Source organism: Strix uralensis, chromosome 1 (genome assembly GCF_047716275.1).
Source record: "Strix uralensis isolate ZFMK-TIS-50842 chromosome 1, bStrUra1, whole genome shotgun sequence".
NCBI classification, from domain to species: Eukaryota; Metazoa; Chordata; class Aves; order Strigiformes; family Strigidae; genus Strix; species Strix uralensis.
The window spans coordinates 116,983,089-117,011,078 of record NC_133972.1 but is presented as its reverse complement, the minus strand read 5'-3'; the positions used below and the strand labels follow the sequence as shown (position 1 = coordinate 117,011,078).

Sequence of the window (27,990 nt, the reverse complement as noted above, 5' to 3'; positions counted from 1 at the left end):
GGCGGCGCGAGGCGGGCGCAGCCCGCGGCCTCCCCGCCACATCCTGCCCTTCGCGGCGCGGCCTCGGCGCTCCTCTCCGTGGCACCCCCCGCCTCTCCCGGCCCTTCTCCACCCCCGGGGCTCACCTAAAGCCGGCGCCCAGCAGCCAGGCGCCGCGCTGCAGCCCGCCTTCCCCATTGAGCGCGGCGGCCGCCGGGCCGCCTCCCTCCGCCCCGCTCCCCTCGGCGGGGCGGCGCCGGGGCGCGGAGTGACAGCGGCAGCCGCGGCGCACTGGGAGGGTGGGCGAGCGGCGGTGTGCGCGGCGGACACCCTCCTCCGCCGCCGCTCCCCTCCTCCGCGGCCGCTCCTCGGCGGGGAGCCGGGCCCCCCGCACCCCCTGGCCCCGCTCCGGGCAGCGGAGCCGCCGCCGCCGCTATGAAGCCGTGTGAGGAGGAGGAGGAGGAGGAAGGGCGGGCGGCGGCGGTGGTGGCCGGCGGCGGCGGGGACCCCTGGAAGGAGTGCGCGGAGGTGGCGGTGCAGCTGGCGCGCCGCGCCGGGCAGGTGAGACCCGAGCCGAGCCGCCGCCCGCTCCGCTCCGCGAGGCTGCCCGGCAGCGGGAGGGGGCTGCGGAGGGGCCTGGGGGGGGTGGGGTGGGATGCCCCTCGGCTGGAGCATCCTTCTCCCGGCCGGTGGTACCGGGTGCGCTTCGAAATGTAACCAAAAAAACCCCAGAAGAGCCGGGGGTTTGAGGAAGGGCCGTGTGGACACTTGGCTGGTGAGGAGGAAGAGGAGGAGGGCGGCAGGGGTCGGTACCCGCTCAGCCCCCGCTCAGCCGGGCCCCGCCGGAGCCCTCGGCCGCCTCCCTGGGCGGCGGGGCCGCTCCCCTCGGGGGCCGCATCCAGCGTAAGGACGAGGAGGCGCTTCAGGTGAAAGCAGGTTTATTTTGTGACTTTTTCGAATTTATTTTTATTTAATTGAAAGAAAAAATAAGGTGGAAAGATCTGTCAGCGTGAAGCGCTTCAGTAACTTTTTCAAATATGCACCAAGCGTTTATTCTGCTACTGCAAAGCTTTGGGGCATTAGCTGTGATGCTAATGTTGAATTTATGTACAACTGAGGGGTTATACTGTGGTGCCTTTATCCAGAATATTACGTATTTACACATTACTGTACCAGCATTTGGTTCTGAGCAGCTTGTGCAGAGAAAAATAGTCATCTAGGAAGGTTTTGTCTTCTTGTGACATATACCAGTGTCTTCAGAGTGACTGAACTTCACTTGCAGCAGTGGCTAGCTTAAGATCCATGTTTCGACACAGCAGAAGGTTAGTCATCTCGGGAGACATCCTGGCCCCGCTGTGTGTAGCAGCAAAACTTCCACCGACTCTTGACAGAGCCAAGAAGTGGGATCAGCAGATTGTTCAGATGAGATATTGGGTAAAACAAGCCTCAGCAAACGTATATTTCTCTTCTGCTCCCATTCTGCTCTGTTTTGAAACACACTTTGTACCTGTAGACTCTGATTTAAGGAGCCCCCTTTTCTATCTTGAGTCCAGAACCTGTAACTTTTCCTTACTATGTGTTATTAGATGTATTTTCTCCTTAGTAGAAGACACACACAAAGATGAACAGAATGCTAGAGGAGCCTTGTTTTAGTAATACAGGAGATAAATGGATAATCCAAATCGGGATGACAGGTCATGCTCTCACAGACTCTCCAAACAGGAGTTTCTCCAGCATACTCATTCTGCCAGCCATTTCACAAGAGAGACTCTCATGACTTGCTTCAGCCTCCACACCTTATTTCTTAAAATACCAATTTGTGAAGACAGCCGTAACCGTCTCCAGACATTTTAATTGCCCAGAAGATCACAGCTGAGCACCTTTTCCTGGAAGAAATAAACATTCCAGAAGATTAATCCTTGCATCTTTTTAGTTTGCAGTTTGCCATCGCTACCTTGCAACTGGCAGGAAATGGCCGATTCCTTGGCAGACCAAATTTAAAACAGTCAAGGATGCTGTTTAAGTAGAACTTTGGAACTGGGTAGAGTTTTTAGTTGTAATGTTAAGGAATGTTTTTAGTTACAAAAACCGTCAGGGATCCTTGTGGAAGAAAAGGTGTAGGTAGGGCTGTATCTGTTATTTAAGTGTCAATCCACTTCCAGCTATCCCCAAAAGAAGCTAGAGGTAAGGACACAAAATGCAATGTAACACAGGTTTGATAGGACTACATTTTTGTTGCAAATTGACTGATAAAATTGAGTTTTCTTTTGGTCACCAAAACCGGTCAATTCCACTGGTCAAGTTCATCTTTTTCTTCTGCCTCTCTCCCCATCCCTCAGACCTCTCCACCGTCACCTCCATCCCCAGAAATCTTCTTGTAGTCTCTGCCTCCCCAGATCTGAGTCCTGTCTCCATCCCTGCATGAAATTTTGCCACTTCAGCCTTTCTTTTAAGGCCTTACATTTCTCAGGACCATGGCAGGTTAGGAAGGCTTGGAATCATTAGAAAGTGTCTACAAGAGTCTTGGTGCAGAGGCCCACCTGAAGAAAGTCATGCAAGTCACGATTTTGGATTTCTAGGAAAAGTTAGCAAGTAATACAGTTTCCTGATCGCCCCTTTTGGCTTGCATGACTGGTTTATACTGCATCATGTTTCATGAGTATAAGTAAAATATATCTTCTTTCCAACAGATAGGCATCTATGCTCTGAGATAGTTTCTTCTAAACTTAAAAGGCCGATAAAGAAATGATTGCTTGAATATGTGTCAAAAGTGATGTTGCTGGGTTAACTTCTATTCCCAGGTTAAAATCCTTGCCTCTCTTGCCCATCCTGTTACTTAGTTCCATTATTTTTATGAAATACCACAGTGTGTCATTTAATATATATGGCTATTTCATAATGAGACTGGCCATGGTTTTGTAATCTCTGTAATTGACCTGCATTAAAATTGTGTCTGATTTGCTCTATAAGGCCACATATAACTGCACTTTTTCAAACCTCTCTTCTGCTTTTTCGGTGGGTAAAGTCTGCTTGCAATGTTCATGAGAGTACGCCTGTTGGCTTAATACGACTTTTTGCTAAACAGCAGGCATGACCAGTCTCTGCATCTTTGATGCTGTTGAGAGCACTGAGTAATATTTGGACAGTTCTCTGCAATTACAATTGGAGAAACTTCACCAAAATGAGTAGATGTGCTTCCAGGTGAGAACAAGGGTAAGAAACTGAGACTAGAAGCTAGCATGCTGAAGTCCACACAAGCCACTTCTTTTTTCCTCTTTTTTTTTTTTTTCCAGTAAATAATTTTATGAGGCATAAGAGACCTAGCAGAATCCCACTAAAAAAAGGCAAAATTTCCACTAATATTCTAAAATGCCAAGATTTTTTTTCCCCATATCTGCTCCCAGGGGATATTGTAAGCCTATTTTCCATGGAACATGGACAGATTGTTTTTAGCAAAACAGATTGGTATTTCCTAAATTATTTGCAGGTAGTTATGATTTTTATCTAGATGTTTGATTTTATCAGTGAGCAAATATTTCAGGACAGCATTGCAAGCAAGTAAATCCATCTTGGAGCTCCCAGAAGTGTGTGGTGAGTGCAAGTAGTATGGCGAGATGAAATATCTAACATGAGCACCTCACTGTAGGTGGGTCTCCTGGCAGGTATTGGGGAAGAAAGCATCTTGGCCTTCTGTCCTCTCCATTCTCCTTTGTATGACTTAGTTTCACAAAGGTGTTATGGAGGAAAGAGTCCAGGACTGTGACTGCACTGAGCCCTTGCAGCTCCGTTTCCCCTGCTCAGTGGCAAATGAAGAAGGGAGCAGGGACAACCTGGGTCTTGCTCTGTGATGTGGTCTTCATGCATGTACTGGTGGAAATGCCCCTTGCTTTGTATAACCCCCAAAATGCTGCCAAGCAGGGTATTAGGATAAGATCCAGCCAATTCTTTATTACAGGAGGGGCAGCATGGGCTAAAAGTATTAGGTGTCTCTGCTCTAAATAACCACAAAAATCAGCTGCTTAGAAATTGCTGTTAAATCTCCATAATCTAGGGACAACCTATAATACAATGATAAAGACTAGTAAAACACGTTTACAGCCAAAATAGAGCATCTTGGTTGCCAGTTCCATTGTACAATAGTGATAAGGAGCAGTCGGCTGTTTTCGTTTCATCAACTCGTAGTTCCTCTGGTCATCCACTTACCTGCTGCCTGTTACCGAGAGTAAGACTTTTATGGAGCTCCACACCCAGCTGGGAAGACCAGGCAATTGCAGTAGGTGTCTACAAACCTTACCATAAAACTTCCAAAAGGAGAGAAGCTGAGTGATGCTCTCAAAGTACTCTGAGGCACCAGACTAACACTCTGTAGGCAGATGATTTTTAGGAATTATTCAGTGTAAGTTGAACTCTGGACTGTTCTGAGCTATTTCATAAATTTGTGAAGAATAAAAGCTGTTTCATCAACAATGGAGAGAATATGATCTCTGTGTGGGACTCTGACTTGGATTGCATACCCGTACAAGCTGGTGCAAATGCATATGAATCCCTTTTGTCAGACCCTTCGTAAGAGGCAGAGAATCAGCAGGGGCCCATCCATCCTGCGACATCATCTGGTACCGCAGGTGAGCTAGTACAGATGTGGTGCCCATTTGTGGCTGCTGACCTCAGCACAGCATCATGACTTCTTGCCTGCTTTCCCCTCAACACATTAGTTGCACAAGAGGTGGGTGGAAGCAGTCTATCGTAGGGCTGGATAATGTGCGCCACAGCCCCTTGGCATGGGCCTGCAGAGGAGGAGATGGGCAAGAAGGCCATCAGCCACCACTTCATATCAGAGTCACACCCTTGGCTATTTCCACCTCCAAAGTGACTGGAGCCTCAGGCTGGCACGTGCAGGTCACCAGAGAAATGGACAGGGTTAAAGTTAAAAATGGTCATGAACAACTGGAGAAAGGATCAGAAATGAAAAATATTCAATTCAGTGCTGAGAGGTTGTCGTGGTTTGAGCCCAGAGGGCAACTGAGCACCATGCAGCTGTTCACTCACCCCTTCCCTCTCAAGAATAGGAAGGAGAAAATGAAGAGAAGGCTCGAGAATCGAGATAAGGACAGGGAGCGGTGGCTCACCAATTATGATCACAGGCAAAAGACAGATTCCTTAGGGGAAGAAAAAGAACATCACTTTAATTCAAACACTGACAACAACAACACTTAACAGGCAGAGTGGGACAGTGAGAAGCATTACTACATCTTAAAAACACCTTCCCCCATCCCTCCCTTCTTTCTGGGCTCAGTTTTTGTTCCTGATCTCTCTACCTCCTCCCCGCAGCGGTGCAGGGAATGGGGGTTACAGTCAGTCCTACAGCTCCTTCCTCCTCAGGGGGAGGACTCCTCACATTCTCCCTTGCTCCAGCGTGGTTTCCCTCTTACGGGAGACAGTCCTCCATGAACCTTCTCTGTTGTGAGTCCTTCCCACGAGCTGCAGCCATTCCTGTGCTGCTCCAGCATGGATCACCCCCACATGTTCCAGTTCTCCCAGTGCTGAATTACAACAGTGGGAGCTTCTCCCCACAGAGTCCCAGCCTTCTTCAGGCACAGCTGCCTGCTCTGGCATGGGCTCCTCCATGGGCTACAGGTCGGCATCTGCTATACCGTGGACCTCCATGGGCAGCAGGGGGAGTCTCTGCTCTGGCGCACCTCCCCCCTTTCCTCCTCCTTTCTTCCACTGACCTTGGTGTTTGCATAGGTGTCCTCCTCGCAACTCCTCCTCACAATTCCCACTCCTCCTCCCAGATTCCCCTTCTTAAATACTTTATCTGAGAGGCACAGCCACCATCACTAATTGGCTCAGCCCTGGTGTAAAGGCAGGTCCAACTTGGAGCCAGGGGAGGTTTGAAAAGCTTCTCACAGGGGGCCACCACTGTAGTCCCCCCCCCCCCACTACCAAAAACCCTGCCACAGGAACCCAGCACAGAGGTGCAAAGGATTGTGTTCAAAAAGGAGAGATCAAACACTGGAACACATGATGAAAAGCAACCGGCTGCAGAGCACATCCATGGAAGAGAGCTTTCACCTCTGCTCTTCTTTTTGTCACAAGGCTCGGGTATAATCTCACTCCCCTGCTGAATGGTGGCATATACGGATTTAAATGGTTGCAAAAAATCTGAATAGAAGTCAAGAACATGGCACTGCTAAGAAGAAATTCAGATCTCTATCGAAAGAAGTGTATTCCTCATCTATTTCACTATGCAAAGTCTGAGCCCAGTTCTAAGCAGGGCATTTACTTATATTTAGACAATATAAAAGTAAAGAAGAGCAATTAAAATAAAAGGTATCATCTTAGCAGTTTTTTAAGAATACACAACTGAGATGGTTGGAGTGGTTTGGATTTTGCTTTGGACCAAAGAGGAGCCCAAGGGCCTTCCTAGAGCTGCACTTCTATGCTTCTGTTGTAAAACCTTCAAGAAAACCATGCAGGGCATTGAGGGCAGTAAAAAGATTAAGTGTGGTTAATATTTTCATATACAATAATTAACTTTAGCAAGACCTCAAACTGAAAAGTATTAACCTGTCCTCACGAGATCAGTAAATAGGCATAACTAATGTTTTACAGCTCACAAAACAGAAATAGTAGCCCAGATACCTTCCATACTAAGGCAACAGTCAGAAATATCCATTATTTGTCAGCACAGTCAGCACACTCTTCAAATGTAGTATTTTATACTACGAAAACTGAGAGCTGAGACTGAAATTTGGGAGTTACTGATTCCCTTCCCCATGAATAATACAGCAGAACTGTTTTCTTTGGTCATCAAACATTTCTCAATAGTTTTAAAATACTTTGATCAATGGAAATTTAGTTAAACAATTGAAATATATAAGTTTGAGAAGGGACTTGGAATATTGGTCTTGTTGGTGCTAGTTTTAGTTAATATAATTCTATACAAATAAGTGGTGCATAATTTTTGGTTTGGTTTGGCTTTCCTAATTTCAAACAGTTTATAATTTTCACTGGTTAAAAAATAAGTCAGCTCCTTTTGCATCCTGTCTCCTTATTTTTCTTTTTAATGAAGAAGTGGAAAAAAACAGAAAGAAGATGGGAAAATTGGGAAAAAGCTTTTATTAACTGTTTTCCCGTATGTGCGTTTGCACTTGCTGTGGTTTAATTCTGAGTTTATAACAGTAAAACCCTTGAAAATGAGATAAAGACTTTTCCAGAAGAGAATCCAGGGTTAGATCACTGGTTCTATATCTAGTGAAAAGTCTAAAATTTTGTTTTTCTTAAATATATAGCAATTCTTTGGGAACTAGAACACAAGAAAAAATAAACTTTGTATGTCTTTGTTGGCAAAAAAAGAAACCAATGGGGTTTGCCTTATTGCATGTTTTTTAAAGTAAGAGTACAGTATTGGCCCTGTAAATTAAAAAAAAAAAAAAAAAAAAGAAAAAGGGGTTTCCATGAAAAATTACTGAGTCTCGAGGCTCTTTCTTATCTTACATATATTTTTTTAACTTCCTAAATCCAAATCATAATGACTGCCATCATCCTTTTATTCCATTAGTCGGATCCTATTCATCAATCCTTTTCTGAACTGTCAAGAGAGGTTCTTGCAGAGTGATTCAAAATGCCATGTTCCCAAAGACTACTCATTAGCTCAGAAGGATTTTTAGTCAGAAGAATTAGAACCAGCTCTGGTAGAATTAGGCCCACAGTTGTTTTTCAGGATTACCTATAATTTTTTAGTAAAGATATTATTTTAGCCTGCACAGGATGAGTGGCCAACAAATCTGATCTGTGAACTTCTGTTTCAGATTATTAGGAAAGCTCTAACAGAGGAAAAACGAGTGTCCACAAAGACATCTGCAGCAGATCTTGTGACAGAAACCGATCATTTTGTAGAAAACTTAATTATTTCTGTTCTGAAAGAGAAGTTTCCCTCCCACAGGTGAGTGCCTATAGAAACTGTCCATGACCTTTTGCCTTTAAGAGCTGTATATCTTACTGTCATTTAAAGGCAATTTTAAATGTCTGTATTTCTCTCTTACACATTAACCTGTTGCTGTTCGACACTTTCATAAGATTCCTTTTCTTAAAAAGTACCACTTCCCTATACTTAGAACTTCATATTTTCTAATAGTCATGTTTCTTAATATATGTATTTAATAGTAATGTTTCCCCTGTATGGACATCATGTATGAAGGTTTCATATAGAACTCTATGATTTTCAGAACAGTGATCTGTTTTCTATTGTATAAGAATTATGCTAAGGTTATGTATTAAAATATAGCTGAAATTAACGATAGCAAAAACCTTTCCTTCACTTTCTTTTGCCATCATACATAAGCATTTGCAGATCAGGACAAGTACCATATGTAATCACATTTACCTTGTGTTGTATAGAATCTTAAAATCAGTGAGAAACAGGGTTGTTTATCATCACCATAATTTCATGTGTATACATAAACAGGTTATAAATTGTGATATGGGGTGTCAACTCAAGGTTTTAAAAATAAATCAGATTAGTGACTCTTCTTGAATTATTGTGGTCAGTTTGAAAATGACAACTCCTAGCACATGCACAGATTAGAGGGAGGTTTTGTATTAGTTGGCCGGGTTTGGTTTAATGCAGAGACTCTGCAATCGATTTCCACATTTGACTTCAGTCCACAAGGATAAAATTCATCTTCCTGCAGAGTCAGTGCAGAGCCTGTGTATCTCTTAAATACTGTATGATTTCCTTCTAACTGTGTGCGTCTCTGATAGAGATGAGCCTTGCACTCTAGTGCTGCGCACAAATCAACAAAGATGAAAATCTGGAGGGCTCAGCTACTAATCTGATTGTCGACGATGCTGCTGGGAAAAAAAACCAAAAAAAACCCAAAAAAAAAACCATAAGAAGGAGCAGAAAGAACATTATATACTAAATATGGCTTTCTAAATACGTGTTGTATGTGATCACATACCAAAGCAGTACTGTACAGCGTAACATGTGGCTCTTGGCTGCAATTCTCAAGAGAGTGCCAGGCTTTACAAGCCTATTATTTGTGTAATATTCCTTCTACTATTGCTGGCTGTGCTCTTTTCTCATCTCCACTCTTACATTGTTGTTTTTTTTTCCTTGAACATTCTGGCAGAGAATATAAAACATACACATTTCACATAAGATGAGAATCATCAGAAGCACTTGAGTTACTCAGAATGGGAACAAAACTTGTAAGATCAACATAGACCTAGGAACTGAAAATTCTCTGACTTTACTAACTCTGTACAGTTAACTTTGACTTTATAAGCAAATGAAGGAATTCCTATTTCTTCAAGGCAATTATTTTTTGCTGATATTGGTTCTTGGGTTTGGTTGGAGTTTGTTCAGACAGTGAATGAATTTAGATTAAACAATAGATTAAAACTAGATTTAACTAGACTAGATTACAACACTTGCAATGAGGAGTCCATAGTAGCAATTAAAACTATATATAACTAGACTAGATTAAAACACTTACAATGAGGGTGCCACAGTAGTAATCAAGGTTGAAATTAAAGTGCAGTGAGAACATTAAAAGGTCATTTAAATTGTGTTCAGTCTTTCCCGTAATCTGACTGTTGAAAGCATCACTGAAGATTTCTACTATTTCTTTTTCTCTTAAATCATCTTGATTCTTATGTTCCCTGAATCAAAAGATGTATTTTACAAGTTAGAAAAATTACAAGGGATCTCATCAGAATCTGTGCTTTGCACAGTGGCAATGATGAGTCTTGAGATGTTGGAAGTGTACTCAGAAGTAAAGAGAAATACTGGGAAAACCTGTTAAAAATGCAATTCTATCCCATGTTTCTTCTTCTCTTTGCTTGGCTAAGTGATATGTATCATCCTCATTTGTTCTTCACACAAGTTTTCACCTTTGCCCTCTCTTTGGTACTCTGACATGCTCCAAGTGAGTCTTTTCAAAAGGATATTTTTTCTGGTAGATCTCTGAAGTGTGGATAGGCACATCCAGAATATCAAGTGCTACTGGTTGAGAAAGGCTATCATACTGTTTGCCTGTGTTATTGTTACACAAGTTGTCCTCTTTGGTGTTAATTGTGGCCTTAATCCTGTAGACATTAAAATCAGGACACAGCCATTATGGAGGGTGACATCTAACTCAAGCTTCCCGGCTTTCTGCCCTCAGACCCCTGTAAGTTGACTGGTGAGGGATAGCCCCAGTTTGAACCTCCTGCACTTGACCAGCTATCACTCCTGCTGCGGTTTATGCTGTGCTACAGTTTCCCTGCTGTTCCAGCAATGAATTCCAGAGTGGCATCGTAGTATGAACAGATGTCCACTAAGGCTAGGCTAAAATTACTGGACTCATTTTCAGTGGGAGAAAACTTTAATCCAGATTTGAAGAGAGGTCAACAGAGCTGACAGGCTGGCATATTAATTTAACTACTGTAATAACATGGCTACCCCTCCTGCTTCTCAAGCTGTTCCTAAAATTTGGCCTCTGGTACTTCAGGCTGAATGTTTTGCTTAGTTTGCCTGTTTTTACAAGACAGAGAGCCATAGAGCAACACATCTGATGTTAACCTTGAGGGACTCTCACAGTTCCCAGTATTGTATAACAGCAAGAGGCTTATTTTAACCTATTAGCCCAAGTTTCATAAAATGTGCAGCTAATTTGCCCTACATCCACTTTGGAAAAATTGTTCTTGGACATCAAGACTTCATCAATGGCACCGCTGTGCTCTGACTTCACATTAGCATTTCTGCATGTGAGGACTGCAGTGTCGCACCCTGCTGTAAGGAAAAGACGAGAGACAGACTTATGATACTTGAAGGCAAAACACCTTACACGCTCTTGTCTTTAAAGAGTTTCCCATTTTGCCTTTCTTTCACTGGCAGGACAACAGCTACAGTTCAGGCTCTGGCTGGGGGAGCTGGCAGAGAAGCATAATTTATGGGGAAGATGGACAATCTGAGATGGGATGTGAGGTGCTTCATCTACCAGATTGAGCTTCCTTTGCAGCACAGCCAAAGCGTGTGGTTGGGTTTAGGTGCTAATTACAAGATTTGTAAAAGCAAAAGTTAAATGATACAGCACCAACCAGAAAAAATAGTGGAATATTTAGAGCAAGGAGTCTGCTAAGTGTTATGTTTGACTTCCAAATTCTTGCTCAAGTCTTTCTTGTTTCTCAGTTGCACACTAACACTTCATCCTTTGGCTGTTATCTTGAATAGAGATGAAAATAGTAACAAACTTCCCTCTTCATACTGACTGGGGGTCCATAATGCCATCAAAGTAGTCCCTTTCTACTGAGGGAAAGGCAAAGCAACATTTGGAAAATTCAAGAAGCCTCTTCCTGTTCTGCCTGCAGAACATTTTAAGTTCGTGGTTGCAAGCGTTATGTGGGATCATGTGGCGCGTGTTGAGGGCACAAAAGAAAATAGCTGCTACTCTAGTCCTAGGGAAGCAGCTGTTTCTGCAAGAGGCATTTGCTCTTTATTTTATCCACTTTTTTTCTCTTTGTATCTTTGAGACAAGCTTCTTCATCTTCAGAGATTTGCAGGAACTCTGAATACCACTACCAGTTGTTCAAATGTGAAACCAAAAGCAGGATTCAGTACTAGGAGTCTGAATTTACACCTTCTGTACATACAGAACATTATTCAAATCTGTGAGAGTAGCACCTGCAGGACTCTTACAGAAGCGGATGCTGAGCAGTTTATGGGAGAGTAGGAATAATTAAGGTCAGCAGGAAATGTGCCAGAACTGGATGTTCATTTCCCAGGGAAAAAGGAAAAAAAAAAGAAAAGCATATCTGCTAAAAGAAATTGGGACAGAACAACAGAACAGAAGATGAGCTCAGATTTCAATGTGTGCCTTGTACTTCCAAACAACAAAAAAAAATTAATTTGTTGATTTTCTCTGGGTCATGGGAAAAAGAAGGTTCAGCTTTGTAAATCTTTTAATTTCCTGAGTCAGACTACTGTAAAAAATTCAAGTAGGAGTGAGATTGTGGATTTTCTAAGAGTGCATTATTTCCTGCTGACTGGATTTGACTGCAAAAGAGAAGCAGCTACAGTTTGCAGTTTATATTAATTACTGCAAGAGACAGGCCTAACCCATAAAATTACATTCTGCATAAAATAACTTCTAGAGTTCCAGAGATGCCACTTAAGATCTGTTTCTGCATTCATTTTCATTACTTTCTTAATGGTATATTGAGAAAATAAACATAAATGGAGTTTTTACTGTGTAAAATAGTGTGCTATAAATTTGATACCTGTCCTTCAAAGTTTCTATGAAAGTTCCCCATTCCCAAACAAAAAAAGCAATATGTGTGTTTATACATACATATACATTTATTAAAAATACATATATATATATAAAAATTAAGTATCTCTTCAAAAACAGGAAGATGGAGTTTGACTTTCCAAGTCACGTATCTAAGCCAGTTTTCTGGGACACTTGTTTTATTCCCCACCAAATGCAGGTTTATCGCAGAAGAATCCACTGCTGCTGGTTCAAAATGTGTCCTCACCGACAGTCCAACCTGGATTATTGACCCTGTTGATGGAACGTGCAACTTTGTGCACAGGTAAGTGGACAGTGAACTGAGAAATACATGAAAAAGCAAAATGTAACTTCTCACAAATTCTCCCTTCCTCTTAAAGGTGTTTTACTGTGGTAGAATTGTTCCTTTGACTCATAAATAGGAGTCATCCCTTTATCTTTTTGTACTTCACGTAGTGTATCTGAGGGAGTGTGTGTTTGTGCTGCAGAGAGCTCTATACTGTTATCTAAAGGTAAGCTAAAGTTTCTGCTGATTGCTTAATGACCCAAAGCTCTTGACTCACAGCTCGTTTATATATAACTGCACATTAACATGCAGAGACTTGAGCTGAACTGGAAGAACAAGGCTGTGCTATGATGACACTTGGCCTAACGCCTTACGTGGTCATTATACATTCCTTTTAGTAGTGGTGTTTTCTCCCTTTCAAATACAAATGCTTCATTTTTCCTGGGAAGTACACCATTACTTATATGTAGAGTAGAACTGAGGACTAAGTTGTACATAGATACTGGGTTTAGATCTGTATAATATCTCTCTGCAAAAAGAAATCTAGGGATCGTTACTGCAAAAATGCAAAAGTTTAATTCATCATCTGAGTGCTAGGAGTTGTAAAGTAATGACTATTCATAATACTTCTACTTTAAAAACTTAAATATGTTCTGCCTTATAGTTAGTGACTTAACTGCACTTGACTTTTGGTGCAATTACATACAATTCAAGGGGGAGGCATGGGGGTGTCATGTGCTGGTGTTTCATGCAATTAAGTGACATTTTCTCTTTCTAGCAATATTTTCTGGACCTTTACAGCCCTTTTTTAAACATGTTTTTAAGAAATTAATTTATTTCAGTGTTTAAAATGTGATAATTATACTTCAGTCAAAAGGACCAAATTAAATACATGATCATCACTTTGACAAAAGGGACAGTGGAGGAACTGGTTTCTCCTTATGTTGATGTCAGCAGCAAGGTATCTCAGTGCTACTTAATTGCTGTGTTAGATGCTTGAACTTGAACAAAATGTGCTCTTAAAAGTGATGACTTGTTATAACAACATTAATGATTTTATACTGATTCAATTACACTAAAGCAAAAAGATCACTAAAATATGCAACACGTTTAGTATAAAAATCCTGATGTCTTCATGTGTTTATGTCTTGCCTTCTCTGATATTAAATGACATTTTTAAAGGAACTGGCAAAGTTAAAGAGACTGACAAAGGAGAAATAGTACAATGTCAAGAGCATTTTGACACAAGTAAAATCACAGAGCTCCATGTGGGGTTTTGTTGCCTAAGGGAGTTGTGTAAGGAGTAAGTTGAGAGATTTTTCATCAGTAATACTTCATTTCTTATTTTTCACAGATTTCCAACAGTGGCAGTGAGCATTGGATTTGCTGTTAACAAAGAGGTATGAAGTATGTTCTTTAAGATGGGTACCTGAGAGCTGGTTAGAAGCCTCAAAACCATGTGGGAACTTGAAATAAAATAAAATAAATTTTTAAAAAATCAGCCATTACTCAGGTTTTTCCATGCTTTTTAAATGCATTTGATCATACTCTCCTAGTCTAAAATCGTAGTCCTGCAAAACATATGCAAACTGGCAATTACAAAACAATTCTTACAAATTATTATAAATATTATAGAATCTATGTGGGGAAAAAAAGGGAGTACTGGTGCGAGCAGGGTTTTGTAAAACAAAGCCATAATGAGTTAAATATAGTGCTGCCTATTCATAATTTAAACATATCTCCCAGTCTTCTTATGTTGTTATTATTGCTTTTTTCCTGCTAGCAGTATCTGTGAAAGTTAACTCCTGCTATGAGACAATTCAGAACTGATTTCTATGAAGAGTGCAAAATTATGGGCCTAGTTCATTTAATCTGCCTTTGTGGTTTTCTTAACATAGTAAAATAACTATGTTTCCCGCATGAGAACTTGATTACAGCGGGGGAAAAAAACATACCTAGCCTTCATATGTGCCATTTTGAGTTTCCTAGCTATACTCGTTCATGCTAGTGCCTTTTCTCTAGATATTGCTGGTTTACAGTTTGACATATACAGAAGAAATAGCTATTCAAATTTCCAAGGAATGTGCCTCTTTCAGTCTAATTCCATGGTCTTAAATGTATGTATAGCTGTCAGTAAAGCCAGCAAGAATTCTGTGCAATAACAACATAGTTTTCAGATGTGCTAGTGGCTCTTACTGATTTAAACAGAATAATGTTGTGTACTTCTCTAGTTAGACTTTTCAAACATGGAAACTGCAGAGAAACACTTCCATGCTTTTCTGAAGTTTATTCATTCCCAAAGGTTCTTTTGAATACTACATATTATTACCAGACAGCTTTCTCTAATATTTATGTTTTCTAGAACACCATTGTGATTTTGATGCTACATTTTTTGGGTTATGTAAACTAAACAAAGCTGAAACAAAAATATAGAATTATGTTAAATCTCCCTCCGTAAACAAATGGGAAAAGCAGAAGAAAGTAGTAAGCTGAAAAGGAGCCAAAGTACACACAGGGGAACTGGCCTTGAACAGTACTGAAGAAATTCCTGCAGATGTCTTCAGGGAAAGAGTCTATTAATAGTGTGTTCCTCCAAAAAACCCTTTGGTTTAGATGAGACCTCAGGGTAGGGAGCAAGGACAGTCTATTCCCTTTGAATTGTCTCTGATGAACACCTATGATTGAATGGAGGAAGGCAGCAGGAAAAGATTCAAAGTCTAGAACGTCTGAGATGGTTTCTTGACCTTGTTGCCAACTTCTTCTGTGACCTTGGTCAAGTCACTTAATTTTTGTGTATCTGTCCAACCCTAAATAAAATATTGCTAATAGTACTTATCTAGGGGTGATTCTAGGAGCTGACCATTGAAGTTTGTAAAGTGCTTTAAAATCTTTTGGTGAAACCTATTAAAGTATTGGAAATATTAAATGCCTTGAGTTTCAATCAAAGGTCAAATTCTGACCCTCTTCTCATTGGTAAACAGATGCTCCCACAAAAATTCCAGTGTTGGTCATTCTCAAGCTTTCACTGAGGGTCACAATATTTGGTATTTCTCTTCAAACTCCTCCTCTTGGAGTCCTGTGACTTCATGAGATTCTCACTTTTATGTGTAAACAAAAGGATTTTGCAGAGAAACGACTGAACAAGTGACTGTCGTGTACTACTTTGGTTGAAAAGGCGGGCAAATTAAATGCATCGTGAAAGGTGAAGTGCATATAAAAGCATCCACTGTTAGTAAACCATGTGCCATGACTTCTGAGTTTGGATGCCTGACTGATCATATCTATGTATTTGGGACTGCAAATCTTCAGGGTCCAGCCGAAATCAGTGGGACTACTTCTAGGTGTAACTGCTCACCAGTGAAAGTAAAGCATGCAGAATCTGGCCTTAGAGGACTTGCATACTTTCAATAAAAACATAAAACTGAATTTGAAATCAACCTAGCATTTAATGTATTCTAATGTGAACACAAACAGCTGCAAGTAAGAAGATCACAAACAGATTGCATTAACTTCTTTTTATAAACTGAATTTTATATGACCTGTATCTCAATATCACAGTAATAGTAAAATTATTCCAGTTTATTAGCATCAATATAATCTTTAATTTCATGTACAAATTAAAATATTGCTGATCTTTCTGCCATTAGTAGTTGTTTATATTTATGATGAGTAATTTGAGTTGCATTCATTTCTTTCCTTTTCAAAATCTTAAAGCTTGAATTTGGTGTAATTTACCACTGCACTGAAGAACGATTATACACTGGTAGAAGAGGTCAAGGGGCATTTTGTAATGACAAAAGGCTTCAGGTATCAAAAGAGACAGGTTGGTCTAGATTTTGTTAGAACTCTAAAAGGAATATGTTAATTTTGTTTCAGAGTTGTTGCAAATCATCATTAGGATAATGAACATCATTATCCTGATGGAAATTATTCCACCTGCATGATAATTTTGTTGTTATGTGTTTGTTTTTTTCTGAGAAATCACAATTTTCCTCGTTTTCTTTTTAAAATATACATCTGAATATGAACTACTTAATCCTAAATTATTTTGCTTCATAACCATTGTTTAAAATAAGGAAGAATGAGTAGATTCACCAGTTTCATTCCAGTTGTACACTAGCATAGCTTTTTATGAGCAAGATGCAATGGGAATGGTGAATCAAATTTAGAGTACTATGGCAGCCATTATTCACTTATTTTCCAATAAACTTGTACATCATAAAGTGTATTATGTCTGTAGGCATACATGCTAACAGTGAAGTAAACTAAAGGATGCATGCTTCATTAGGGGTTCTCTAACAGCTTGCTTTTGTGTGTGAGGTATGTTTCAACATACAAATAGCTAGCAACATGTAGTCAATACTTTAATGGAATTCTTTTATTGGTAAATCAAATCATAGATCTGTGTGTTTACCTAATTATAATAGATAACAATAATCAGATGTGTATAGAGAAGTTTTCTTTTAATCAATCAAAATGCAGAGGAAAACATAACACAGTTGCAGACAGAAGCAGACATGTGCCAAAAACGTACATCATTGTACACAGGAGATGGTAAAATTTTCACCTCAAAAAGAGATTTGATTAATTTGAAACACAGTAAATTCAAGCAATTTAACGTACAGATTTGTTGAGTGCCCCAAACAGACCCTGCATCAAAACTTTCCTGAAATTTTGGGAAGTTTGGCTATTCACCTAAATTAATAGTGATCCGGGGTCTCCCTGTCTGGAGAGATGAAGCAAATTGTAAAGTCAGTGACCCCTAAGATTTTAATCCTCGATTATACATCACATTTTTGTAAGTGCTCAAATATCTCATATTGCACAAAAGCCCACGCTGGCAGAGACTATTAGGAAAAACTAGTGGTGCACACAGTTGGACTGGCTGAGCCACTTTTGAAATGGCCTAGCTCACTTTTGCAGAGAGTTCTGGTTTCCAGTTGAGCAAGGAAATTTTGGCACATGCCACTTTTGTCCTCCTTTCTCTGGACATCCAGTCAACATGGGTGTCTAGAACACAGCAAGGGAAGTGGACCTTCTGCCCTTCCAAATGCTTTGAAATTTTCCTTTGTTTGGAGAGACATCATTTGGTGGCGGGCAATTTCACCAGTGAAGATGGATCTTCTTTAGTCTCACTTCTATTGATGTCTTAAGTGTATAAAATCCCAGTTGTTCTTTTCCTGTAAGGACTGTGGCTTCAGCAAAATAAACCAACCCTGGAACAGAGAGTGGTATTTCCCTGTACCTACCATTGGAACTCAAGTAGCCTTCACCAATGCATGACTTGTTGGAGACCTAGGCTGTCATGTAATTTCATGCCTTTTGTTTTCAGGAAGTGTGACTGTTGTATAACATTGATCTGTGCTATACATTCATTGTTCAGATTTAATCATTTGAAATCACAGTCCAGGCAAACACTGTTCTTTGTCAATTCCAAATTTTGTAGAGGTCTGGTATGGGAGTCCAAGCAGCCAAGATAAACTTAAATGAAGGATCCATCTTCCCTTTGATCTTGAGTGATATTTCTTCTCATGCTTAGATTCAGATCAGGCCTTACATGTGCTAATACTGTAAATATATTTTCCTTTTTTTAATCTTCTGTGGTCAACAGAATTGGTCTTTTCCTCATAAATCTATTCATATCACTGTTAAATCTCTTCTACCAAGCTTCCTTATTTTTCTGGCCTCTATCACAATGAGAAGTAGTCAGTAAATTTTCTCCTGTACCTTGAATTCCTGAAACCCCATCAATTCTTGTGATCAGCCAGCTCCTTTTCCTAAGCAGAGACCTCCCTCTTCCTTCCCTTAGTTTCTCCATCCAATTTCTACCTGTAGCCTTGATGAAAATTGAAGAGATCCATTTATGTGTTAGAAATATATTTAATAACTCAAAAGTACAACAGTCTTAGTCATGACCTATTTATGACTGGTGTGGTGTGAATGCTTGGTGCATTTCAGCAATGAGGCGTGCATTAAATGTTCTGTAATTATAAACTGACTCTGTCATGCAAAAAGATCTGAGGCAGATTGCTTTCACTATCCAGAGTTTTTGGTGGTGGCTGAACAACAAATACCCTGCAGCATGCCTGCATTGGTGTTTCTCTGGTTTAATGCAGTAATTTAAGAAGCAATTGTTAAATCTATGTTCCTACAGTTACGCTTTGTGATATCCTGTAACTTTTAATCTAATTACATACCTGTTACTCACCAACCATTTACCGCATTGCTCGAATCCGTAATGTTCCTCTGCAGTACTAAATTCATTGGTAGCTTGTTTAATTAAATGATGTCTCACTCCAGCCTAATTTGCTTTTGAAAACCTCTCTGCTACTTCTACTAAGAATTTTCAACTTATGCAATTAGCTGTAATAACCAGCTAGACATTCCCTTTGTGAATGAATGCCTAGCCTTTAACCCAGGGTAGAAGGTGACACCTAACACTTAGGCACAGCCTAGTTAGTAAGTAATCAACACCTAAACCTTTGAGTTTTGTCATACCTTTAACGCCTCCAAGTTCATCTGGCACAGCAGAAGCAGGGACACTTGGCATTTGATCAACCTTCTCCACCTACATTGGCATACGGTTGTTATATACTAGCAATATTCAGATCTCACGTGAGGACTACTTCAACACCCTGCAAGTCACTGTGAGTCTTTCCTTTGACTGTACACAGGCTGATATCCTCATCTGCTGTAGGTCAGAATTGCCCTTGCTGAGCACAATACAAAATGGCATTCATATATTATTATTAATTAAGATATTGCTTTAGCTTGTGATAAAAAGGGGTTTTTTTCAGTCATAAGGTGTCTTCAGTGTTTGAAATGTCAGAATGAAGGGGAGCTATTACTGGATGACTGGTGGTTTAGGTAGAGACTTTTCTTTCCTCTTACTGTATTTCCAAATGTTTATCATTTGTTAACAAACTACATTAAAGTTCCCTATTCAAGAAATCCTGTTTTCAAATATGATTAGATTAGCATCATTAATTATTGCTAGGTCACTGGATTATTTTTAGTTGATTGCTAATATTAGTGAATTTGCCAAAAGCTGACCGGTCAAGGAAATAAAACAATGTATGGAAAGAGGAGGAATGTAAGAAAGCATTCTTGTTTTTAATCTTCCTGTTCTTTTTTTTAAAAACTGTGTTTAGATTGGACCATTTGATATGAGAAAGATAGTCTTGCTTGAATATTTATGCAAAGTTGTCACTTATCCTATGAAAGAGTTTGGGGTAAAAAAAGGGTCATGAAAATTGCTTTTCTGTGAAAAGTCCATTAGTGTTTAATTTAAAAACAAGTTTCCAGAATCTACCTGGGAGCTGTTGAATTAATGAAAACAACTACCTACATTGCAGATATCTCGAAGGCCTTAATTTTAACAGAAATTGGTCCAAAACGTGACCCTGCAACTTTGAAATTGTTCCTTGGTAACATTGAGAGATTGCTCAAGGCCCAAGCACACGGGTAAGATATTTTACAATGTATGTCTCACATTTGTGACAAAAGTCATTAAAAAACAACAAAAAAACCCCAAACCCAAACAAGTATGTTGCATGTTTTGCGATCTCCACACATAGGTTGAAATGAAAGGCATTTTCTACTTTACATTTCTGTGTCCCCTTCTCGCGGGGTTTAGGGTCCGTGTCATCGGGAGCTCGACCCTGGCCCTGTGCCATTTGGCATCCGGCGCTGCAGATGCCTATTACCAGTTTGGGTTACACTGCTGGGACTTGGCAGCAGCAACTGTCATTATTAGAGAGGCGGGTGGCACTGTGATAGACACTTCAGGTGAGTAAAAATATCCTTGTTTTCATTGACTTTTTGGGGACTGAGTGACTATTTCAGGGCAACGTGTGTTACCTCAGTACAGTGCTTCTCCTGTGGCTCTATCTCATTTCTAGCAATATTCTGTAGAAACATCTGTACTCTCCACCAGACTCTTGCTGGTTATTTGTAACACACTGATGTAATTCCAGCCTGGGGTTTCATCACAGCAAAGATCTTCTGAGTCAAACTGTATTTCCATGACTTTGAGTAATTCCTTTAAAGCATCAGATGTACAGTAAAGAACTAGCTCAGGAGATTGGTAGATACGCTGAGACTCCGAACAGATTTTGGCAGAGACAGCCTCCCGAGAAAGGAGGACGCTCAGATACATGTCTGAACATACATGTCTAGGAACTACTCGGAGTAAAGGACAGCACAGTCTCTGGATTATTATTTTATTCATTTAGATGCTTTACTGATGGTTTACTGATGACCAATATGTGGATACTGTTGGAAAGATATGGTGGATTAAGAATAAGAGTATGCTGATTGAACTAATTTCTGTTCAATCCCTTTCTGTTGCTAAAAGAAGGGAATATTGCATTTATTGTTGGATTATTGCATTTGCTGCTTCTGCTGTGTACTTTGGCATTGTATCTAGAATTTTCTGAAATAATTTTTTGCTGGAGATTTCCAGATAGGAGTTGCTGAATTAGGTTGGCCTTCCCACCCCAAAAGGAGCTACGTATGAAGTTGTTTCTATGTTTCTGAACCTATCTAATTACAGCATGGTTTATATTTAAGAATACATTGCCTTTTTACATCACGTAAAACAGTTCTCATTAATTGTCTTGTCCTCAGGGGGACCTCTGGATCTTATGTCCTGCCGAGTGATTGCTGCGGGCACCAGAGAGATGGCTATGTTCATAGCTCAGGAAATACAAACTATTCACTACAGACGGGATGATGAAAATTAAATACTTACAGTATGGAGTCTGCCCTCCTGAACTATGTAACTTTTGCAAAATAGGTGGCTTAAAGGGTATGTGATTTCAGCAGGATGCTTTCTGTGGAGATTTTCTGTGTCAAATATTTTTTATAAATTTATTACAATGTGGGAAGGCATAAGGAGATTTTTAAACCTCTAAGAATTGTGTTTCCTTTTTAATATGTATCTCTTTCAACAGTATCTTTTTTATAAGATAGCGTATTTTACTTGTAGTAAATTAGTCTCAAAATTAAGTTGTGATTTCGTATCTGTGGAGCTGATATTTAGTCTTTTGTAACATGCAGCTAAAAATGGATCTTTATTTTTACAGATGCAGATCTCAGGTAAATGAGCTTTAGGACTGTAGTAAGGACAAGTAGTTAAGATGTGTGCCTATAATACCCTTGTTCTATGATACTTAAGAATACAATAAAAACAACATTATTGTTTCCTAACTACGTCATAGCTATATATCCATATATATGTATGTCTGTGTGTTTGTGTGTATATATATACACCTATACATGTATATGCATGTATACACACACATACCCATGTGTGTATATATATATGGGTACCCTGGATGTTTACAGCAATTTAGAGAATGCATAGAAGAAAGCTAATATTGGAAGTTATTTTCAGGTAAAGAGTAGAGGTTACTTATGTGATTTTCATGGGGACTATCCAAATGACAAATAACAGAGCTGATCATGGAAAATGTTTAATGATTTTACAAACTGTTCAGCTAGCTCTTGTGTCCCTTCATCCCCCTGCATGTGGATAAATCATACTGTCCTACAGGCCTCTGTAAGATATTCAAACCTGCAAACACCTACTACCATAGAGTAATTATAGTTAAAACCAGGAATATTGAACTCCACTGAGTTATTCACAGTATTAACTATGACACACAGTAGAAGGCCAGTGGAATAGAGCACAGTGTCAAGGAGCTGTTGATTTTAGAGAAACTTTGAGCAGAACAGCAGAATTGGGCCCCTTACAGGCAAGTTATTAAAAATATGCACATAAGATATGCTTGCAAAAAGTTGTAAATCACATGCCCTTCTCGCACAAAGTTGTCATTGCACTTTTTGATCAGAGAAACCTGTAAAATCAGTTACATACATTTCCTAAATACACAGTTGTTCTCTATCCTTGTATCTAGCATTGGTTTTAGTTCCACCAAGATGATAATTTCTGTGTAGATTATTTTTTAAATCATGAGCACAGGGAAAACACAAGTGTATCCAGAAAAGTAGTTGAGATGAAATCACTTCTTTTTCTTTATAAATTGAATTAAAAGGTATCTCTTTTTTAAAAGAGTGCAAAGAGGAATGAGCCAAAAAAGTAAGTTTGTTAAAAATTTTTAACTTTCTTTATACACTGAATGTGTAGGTGTTGTAAACGTGTTCAGATATTTGCTTAGAGCATACAAACTAAACAATATTTTTTAAAAATAACCTTACATGTGTTTCTTGCAATGAAAAGTGTTTTTCACTGAATGTAACATCAAATTCTGTGTGATTTCTTGATGCTTTTTTTCATGAGAAGTACGAAGTATTGACTGTGTGAAGAATGTCTAAATCCAACTAAGCATTTAAGAACTGATGGTTCTTACCAGAAAACCAATGCTATCCATCACAGTGATCAGCATTTTGTCACTGCTCCCTTTTACCCCTGCATCTCTTTGTACCCCCCTGTGTGGAAATGGAGATTGTAAGCCCTCTGGGGCAGGGACTGTAGTACTTTGGCTCTCGGTTTGCACAGTGCTAATAGGATATGATTCTGGTCCACGACTAGGCACTAAGGTGCTATAATAATACAAATAATAAATACTAATAGGCTCACTTGTCTCTTACTTGCCCTCCCCCCGCTTTCTAAGCACAGTGGAGATCTGAGTGACAGATGTGGAGCTTGGTGGCACTGCTCTGATCCCAGGGCGCTTAGCCTTGGCAGCCGTGGGAGCAGCCGGGGCTTTACTTGGACTTCTGCTGTGGCTGTAAGCCCTGTAAGGAAGCTTATACTGGCAGGGGATCAAGTGTGGTGGAAGCTCAGCCCCACTTCATCCGTTCCCCCTCCTAACGCCATCCCCCCCATCACTCTGGGAGAGGAGCGAGTGCGAGAAGCTGCTGCGTGGCTCCAGCGAGGTTTCCCAGCAGCTCAGCCTGCTCATACAAAGAAAGTCTCTGACCCAGTTAGGGCTGGTGTGCTCTGGCGTCCCAGAGCTCAGCAGAGCAGGGAAATCTATGCATCGACTTCAATGGCACACACAGCGATTTGCAAAGCTGAGAGCTGAGCGTGGTGGGAAGGGAGAGGTGCAGAAACCCATTCACAAGTTCTTGTTTGTGCCCAGGATGCAGTTTTGGGTTTTATTTGGGTTAAACTGGCAGTGTGTGTGTGTGTGTGTGTAGCAGCAATCCTGTCTCCCCCACCTCCTCTGCTGCCGGTGTGCCAGTACAAACATTTCTGAACCCTTCCAGTGGACCAGATCAGTGAAGTGATCTGCCTGTAAAGTACCCCAGTAAACAAAAAAGGGATTATTTTACAGACGCATCATTTTCCCAAGCCAATTCAGCCCCTGGCCACCACAAGCAACTGACTTCAGGCACCAAAAGGGGTAGCGAAGGGGCAGGCAGGACAGTTCCGTTCACAGAGGGTGCCACATTATGCCAGTTCAAAGTTTTCATCAAAGTGCAGCCTTAAAACTATTTGACTACACATACTGACTGACACAAACTACACTGGAGTTTGTCCCCCCTTCATTTTTTTTTGCTAGCCAGATGAAACTTTGCTCAGCATGCGTGTCCGGCAGCTCTCCGTGTGAGTGCGAGCATTCATAACGTAGTTAGTGCAGCACATTAGCCAGAAACTTAAATCCCCCAAAATGCTTAAACATGTGGACTCTTTTCCCTGCCAGCTGTTGTAAAATGCTCTGAATGTTTTCCACTACATACATTACAGAGTACATAAGTGCATCCGTAATTAGACATCCAAAACAGATGAAGATTTTCTTCATGAACACTGGCACACAGATGCCTGTGCGCCAAAAAGCGAGTGCTTCCTCTGTACACAAATGGTGCTCAGCTTCCCAGAGCTATCCCAGTTTGTGGCTGCATCCCGCACTGACTCACTGGTGGAGTACATTTTACACCTCCAGGCTTGTTGCCCTGGTCTCAAATGGTGCTTTCTGGTAGAATAAAGAGCGGAAATAGCTGCAAACTTCAGGAAAATGGTTGGTGGCTGATTCCTTTGCAGTGTGTCTTCTTGATCTTGTCAGATTTAACAGAACAAGTATCAGCATGTTTCATATGTGCTGAAGGACTGACATTTTGCCTTTGATAACACGAGCTAATCTCACAGTGTTAAAGAAATTTGCAGGTATTGGAACACTTACCTAGAGGCCCAAAGGCAGTATTCTCCACATTTCATCTAGAATTTGGTTCCTGTTGGCAATGGCTTCAATTAAAGCAATAAAAATATCACTTACTACCAGCCGTTCTACTATTAGTATTAGAGCTATGCTGTTCCCCCAACAAGGCTGGATCTGTTCAGTGTATGCACTAGAGATGTGCAAGGGGATCTTTGAATAATGAAATAAGACTTAAGCCACTATATCAAATTAACACAGAACACACCTTTTTTCCTGGTAACTTCCTGGTGCTACCAAGACTGTTTAAATTATTTTTTTCCTTTATACCCGTAGGGAAACTGTTTAAAAAAATGTGCTCTCTTTCAGTATATCACCAAGACTGAAAATGTAGAGAGTCAGAACTACAGTTCCTACAGCAGTTTCCATTTTACAGTGTGTTACAGTTAAGTCTTTCATAAAACATCTCCCCAACACTCAGGAATGCAACAAATCATTTACCATCAGTGGAAAGAGGAATTTCCATTTTCTTTCAATCCATGCACCAGACACAACAATAGCACTATAGGATACTGTATTTTATATGCGTGCTGTGTTCAAGTATCTAAAGAACTACTTTTATTCAAAAGAGGAATAACTGTTGACACTAACTCTGGATTTCCATGGGTTTTCCTCCTAAAGTTTTAATTTTAAAATGCATTACAATAGTGGGTTTGTACTTCTGTACTTTACAGCCCATTGTATTTATACAGTGAAGTTTGGAGTAAAATGGATTGGAGATTGAAGTGTGTCCTTTCTCATCACAGAATGGGAAAGTATCTATTTCACAACACAAAGAAGCAGAATTCTGTATCTTGGCATACTAAATGTTACTATTTTACTTACAAAAAAGGATCATGTGCTATTTCTCTTGTGTACTGCTATGAAATCTGTGTATACAAACAATGTACTGCAGTGCAGCCTGGTAACAAGGTAGACAGACAGACCCACCTCATACAGATGGTATGAGAATTAATTAATGTTCAGAAGGCTCTTTAACTGCAGTCACTTTTATACAATTACTGAAATCTGTTCAATCACCCTGAAACCAGTGCATACCCTAATATAAAACATTTATACATTCATTCTCTGCAATCTTTTATGCACACTACCACTGCGTGCTCCATTAATACCACAGCCTAATATACTATGCTTTCTTCAGTTAGGTACTCACTTCCAGTTTTAATAAAAGCTTTATTCTTTTAGTGAATACTCAGGATTTTTATAATATAGCCATTAAAACTATTGCTTCCAAATTCACAGAAACAAACGGATTCAAAATTGAGGTCTGAGTCTTCTTGCCAACACCTACTGGGATTAATTGGATAAATCAGTGGAATTGCACCTGTTTGCAGGAGGAAAAAAATAGCCAAAACCATGTTTCATAGGTAGAACTTTCTATCTGATCTCAGGGAAGCAAAGACTCCTCAGGCTCAGCAATGCCCAGTTTGCAGCATGGAACATTAATCAGCTCCAAAAGGAGCGTTTTCCTCCTCCTGGGAGTTAAAGTCAAAATCATCACTAATGGATATGTGCCAATACTATTTGAAAAAAATATTATTCATATACTTCCATGCATTCTTAATTTTCAGTATTAATTGAATGGTGGACCAATAATATTTTATGTATATATACATATATATAAAATAGATTAAAATTGAGACCAGAATATATTTTTATTTACAAATTACTTATGCAAAGACTCACAAAAACTATCTTAAAATTTCTGAGTGTCTGTATCTCCAGCCACCTGTCACAATCAAATTCAAAGTATTAATCAGTGGAAAGAAAAACATTTATTCGGACATATTTGCTAAGGTAAAAAGGCTCGCAGACACATTCTTTGCACAGAAAGATCATGTTAGGTATTAAAGAGGTCAGTAGGGAAGAGATAAACTTTATCACGTTAAGCTGGAAACATCTTTAAGTGTGAAAGGTCTGTGTCTTTTAACAGTGCTTTTCTTTTAGCCATTAATATGCAATGGTGGTATTTGAATTTAAGGTTATTTGAAAAAGCAGAACTATATATGAAAGTGCACTGTTGCTGTATCAGTGACGCAGCAGTCCTTCAAAATACTGTGACATTAATGGTCACTTATAAGACTGTGAATTGGATATATTCATGGTGGAATTACTGGTTTATTCTATTTTGAAATGAATTCAAGCATTATTACCCAGGCTGTCAGACAACATGGAACTAAAACCGAATTCCATCACTTTTGTTTGTCCATTGCAATAAGCAACCCATTGTTCTCCTGTGAAACACAGATATTCTCTCTTGCTAAGCGTTGTTTAATGTTGGTCTTGTGGAGCAGTACCACCAGATGATGCCAGTGAGCCCAACTTAAGAAAACAGGGGCCAAAACCTCTACTGGCACAAGGGGACACAACTTGGTGATGTTGTGAAGCTCAGGGCGTGGCGTGACTATCACTGTAACTCAGCAAAATTATCAATTGTCTTTGTACTGAAATAACAGTCTTCTGTGGTACAAATACTTACATCCACCAGGTGACACGTAGTCAGGATTTCTGGAGACACTGGGTGATTCTAAAGTGTTACTTCAGGTGCTCAGCATGCCTCAGAGTCACACTTAACATTTCAGACAACAAATATTTTAATGATTCATTTACTGTAGAATATAGTTGTTCTTATAGGTACATGTAGAAACTTAGAAATCCAATGCTGGTTCTCTACTGCCTTGCGCCTGGTGTAAATGTTTACTATTTGTAAAAGGGACAAGACATGCTACATTAATGGAATATTAGTATTTTGCATTCACTTTTCAAATGTAGAAATATATATACAAAGCACAAGGGCTCACCAGTTTTTAATATTGCTTTTCCAAAGTTTAGAGGAAAATCACTTACTGGAAATTTTTTCAGATGCACTGTATCCCTGCACTATTTCATTTAGACATAAAACAGCAGTGGGAGGAGGAATTAGTCTTACAGATGTAACCTGACTTTAAAAGAGATTAAGGCCAGTTATTTACACCAGCATATCCCTCACTGATTTGCTAGTCTGTAGTAAATCTGAACCTAAGTGTACATCTAGAAACAAACAAGAAATTAAAGTCATTATGATCCATATAGACGTTCTAATAATTCATATAGACTTTTCTTATACATAGTTTTGTCTAAGACATCCTTCTTCTGTAATTATTATATTGGAAGCTAAGAATAATTACCTTTAGATGTTTTATAAAGTCAAGGCAAAGATGGATTATGTATCTGATAACCTACTCTGGATCAAGAAACCAAAGACCTTACTAATTCCTTGTGTAAGCAT

General features: G+C 39.8%; 2 protein-coding genes across 4 annotated transcripts in view; one reads left to right on the top strand and one right to left on the bottom strand.

Annotated features, from left to right (window-relative positions):
• The window catches only part of MPPE1 (metallophosphoesterase 1), a 34,615-nt gene extending 34,408 nt beyond the window's left edge, over positions 1 to 207 (bottom strand). For 2 of the 3 annotated variants that reach the window (XM_074878151.1, XM_074878159.1), the window contains exon 1: positions 126 to 168. The gene's annotated coding sequence lies outside the window, so the exon portion shown is untranslated. Of the gene's footprint in view, positions 1 to 125 lie in introns of all 3 variants that reach the window. The other variant, XM_074878144.1, reaches the window with a different exon arrangement.
• Positions 190 to 23,134, top strand: IMPA2 (inositol monophosphatase 2). The gene is made up of 8 exons (XM_074878169.1): positions 190 to 540; positions 7,791 to 7,924; positions 12,454 to 12,558; positions 13,895 to 13,940; positions 16,255 to 16,363; positions 19,896 to 20,004; positions 20,177 to 20,328; positions 21,169 to 23,134. The coding sequence occupies exons 1-8, from the start codon at positions 415 to 417 to the stop codon at positions 21,282 to 21,284; spliced, it is 897 nt and encodes a 298-aa protein (XP_074734270.1). The 5' UTR covers positions 190 to 414; the 3' UTR covers positions 21,285 to 23,134.
• Positions 23,135 to 27,990: the final 4,856 nt, after the last annotated feature.

Coding starts and splice junctions, on each gene's coding strand:
- IMPA2 (XM_074878169.1), top strand. CDS start 415: ATGAAGCCGTGTGAGGAGGAGGAGGAGGAGGAAGGGCGGGCGGCGGCG. Junction 12,559..13,894: donor ACGTGCAACTTTGTGCACAG/GTAAGTGGACAG, acceptor TATTTTTCACAG/ATTTCCAACAGTGGCAGTGA. Junction 13,941..16,254: donor GATTTGCTGTTAACAAAGAG/GTATGAAGTATG, acceptor AAAATCTTAAAG/CTTGAATTTGGTGTAATTTA.